The 1,657-nt window shown below is 52.6% G+C and overlaps 1 protein-coding gene across 2 annotated transcripts in view; it reads right to left on the reverse strand.

Annotated features, from left to right (window-relative positions):
• TBL2 (transducin beta like 2) overlaps nucleotides 1–1,651 on the reverse strand; it is a 4,308-nt gene extending 2,657 nt beyond the window's left edge. Inside the window, exons 1-2 of one of the 2 annotated variants that reach the window (XM_035900627.1) lie at nucleotides 934–1,021; nucleotides 562–654 (exon numbers count right to left, since the gene is read on the reverse strand). Coding sequence is in view for 1 of the 2 variants with exons in the window: in XM_035900625.1 (XP_035756518.1) it covers nucleotides 934–1,036 (103 nt within the window). In the remaining variant the exon portion in view is untranslated. Of the gene's footprint in view, nucleotides 1–561; nucleotides 655–933 lie in introns of both variants that reach the window. The other variant, XM_035900625.1, reaches the window with a different exon arrangement.
• Nucleotides 1,652–1,657: the final 6 nt, after the last annotated feature.

Consider the following 1,657-nt stretch of genomic DNA (forward strand, 5'->3'; position numbering starts at 1 on the left):
TAGCACGCCCTCAGCTTCAGCAGCCGTCAGCCGGCCATGGGCACTCAGAGACCTCACACGCATCTCCCCCAGCACCCCTCAGACCCCACTGGCAGAGCTCAGCACTAAGCTGGTACCACAGGCGTAACACAGCCGGCTCCACCTTCCCCAGATGGCTAAAACACAACCCAAGGTATCTGTAGTTTTCAAGTCCCGGATTACAGGCCGGCAGCTGACTGCAAGTCGCACCACTATTACCCACGATCGCTCTTTATGTCAGCGTTTTGGAGCCCTGCTCATTTCCACTTGCAACGCCTTCCCTTTTCCGTCCCAGCCCGGGCAGGGAGTTGCCTGTTCATCTTTCAGCTACTTGTTGCAGGTTTAAGTTTTCACTTTCACACTGAACAAAGCTCTCAGTTAACATTTTCTCTGCTCTCCTATTACAGAGGTGAACTCACGTCTACCCACCTCCAGCTGCCCGCTATCACGTATCTGAAGCATTAATCCATCAAGCCCTTGCCACTAACACCCACCCACCCCAGCCTCTGTTCTGGAAGATCCCAGCAGTCCACATGAACTCACTAGAGAGGGTTTTGACTGGTTAAAGACAGGCTGGTGCACCAGAGAACAGCAATCCTCTCAGTACTGAGACCAGACCTCTCTGCAACAGCATCCCTGAAAATGTAAATTAAGAGACTCTGTGTATCAGGGTGCTAATCCTGTGCTCCTGGGAATATCGTCTGTCTGAAAACGACATCTTTCAGGCCACTCGGTAGTGAACAAAGGCTAAAAAGTAACATCCAAGAGACTACAGAGAATTGAGTACTGGTGCAGAAATGGGCCTTGAGTACGCCAAGAACTCCAGCGCTTCCAACCCAGCAGCTCTCACTTGACAGGGACATCAAAGCTGATCCCTAGAGCCTCAACAAGTGTGTGGCTCTGCCACTGCCATACCTGTCTCTGCAATTCCTATGTTAATGACAGGAGCCTTGTGCTTCTTTGGGAAGTCCCCAGAAGTTGCAGTGAAGGTGAAGCTGCCATCGTCCTTCTTAGTCATTTTATAGACACGAACAGTCTCACCATTTGCCAGCCAAACAATGAACGCCCTAAGTGGAAGGACAGACACTCTGAACCATTAAGAAACTGACTACCTTGGCTCAGCCTGGCTACACCAGGTAAGCTAATGGGCCACTCAGTGGCACCTGGGGAAAGGAATACACCGGCAGATAAAAAGCCATGTTCTTCATGAGGGCACAAAGTTCTCTCCCTGTGTTAGCTCAATCGCAACACTGAATGGGAAAGAACAGAATGTATTACTCCACACCTGGAAACGAGCTCCCTCCCTCTCTTGAAAAGAAACCACTTCACAAGTGCCAAGGCATGCGTTCCCAGGCAGCAAGAGCTCTCTCCTCAGCCCCCAGAGAGGCTCAGCAGCTCAATCCAGCCACGGGACCTTGCAGGCAAAGACCTTAAGAGGTGCCTTCCATGGGGGTGGCAAGTTGGGCACTGGGACATTCGCTCTGAGCATCACGTTAACGTGCCCACAGCTTTCATGAATCGGCGGTACTGTCAAGACCAATGAGGGATGCAGCTTCCACGTGGCCCTGTCCATGGGGTGTCCTGGTGCCTCTGTGCCCCAGCGGGTCCCTGGGGGGGGGGTGGGTGAGGCAGGGGGTGG

The sequence above is a fragment of the Egretta garzetta genome, unplaced genomic scaffold, assembly GCF_000687185.1.
Source record: "Egretta garzetta isolate BGI_Z169 unplaced genomic scaffold, ASM68718v1 scaffold108, whole genome shotgun sequence".
NCBI classification, from domain to species: domain Eukaryota; kingdom Metazoa; phylum Chordata; class Aves; order Pelecaniformes; family Ardeidae; genus Egretta; species Egretta garzetta.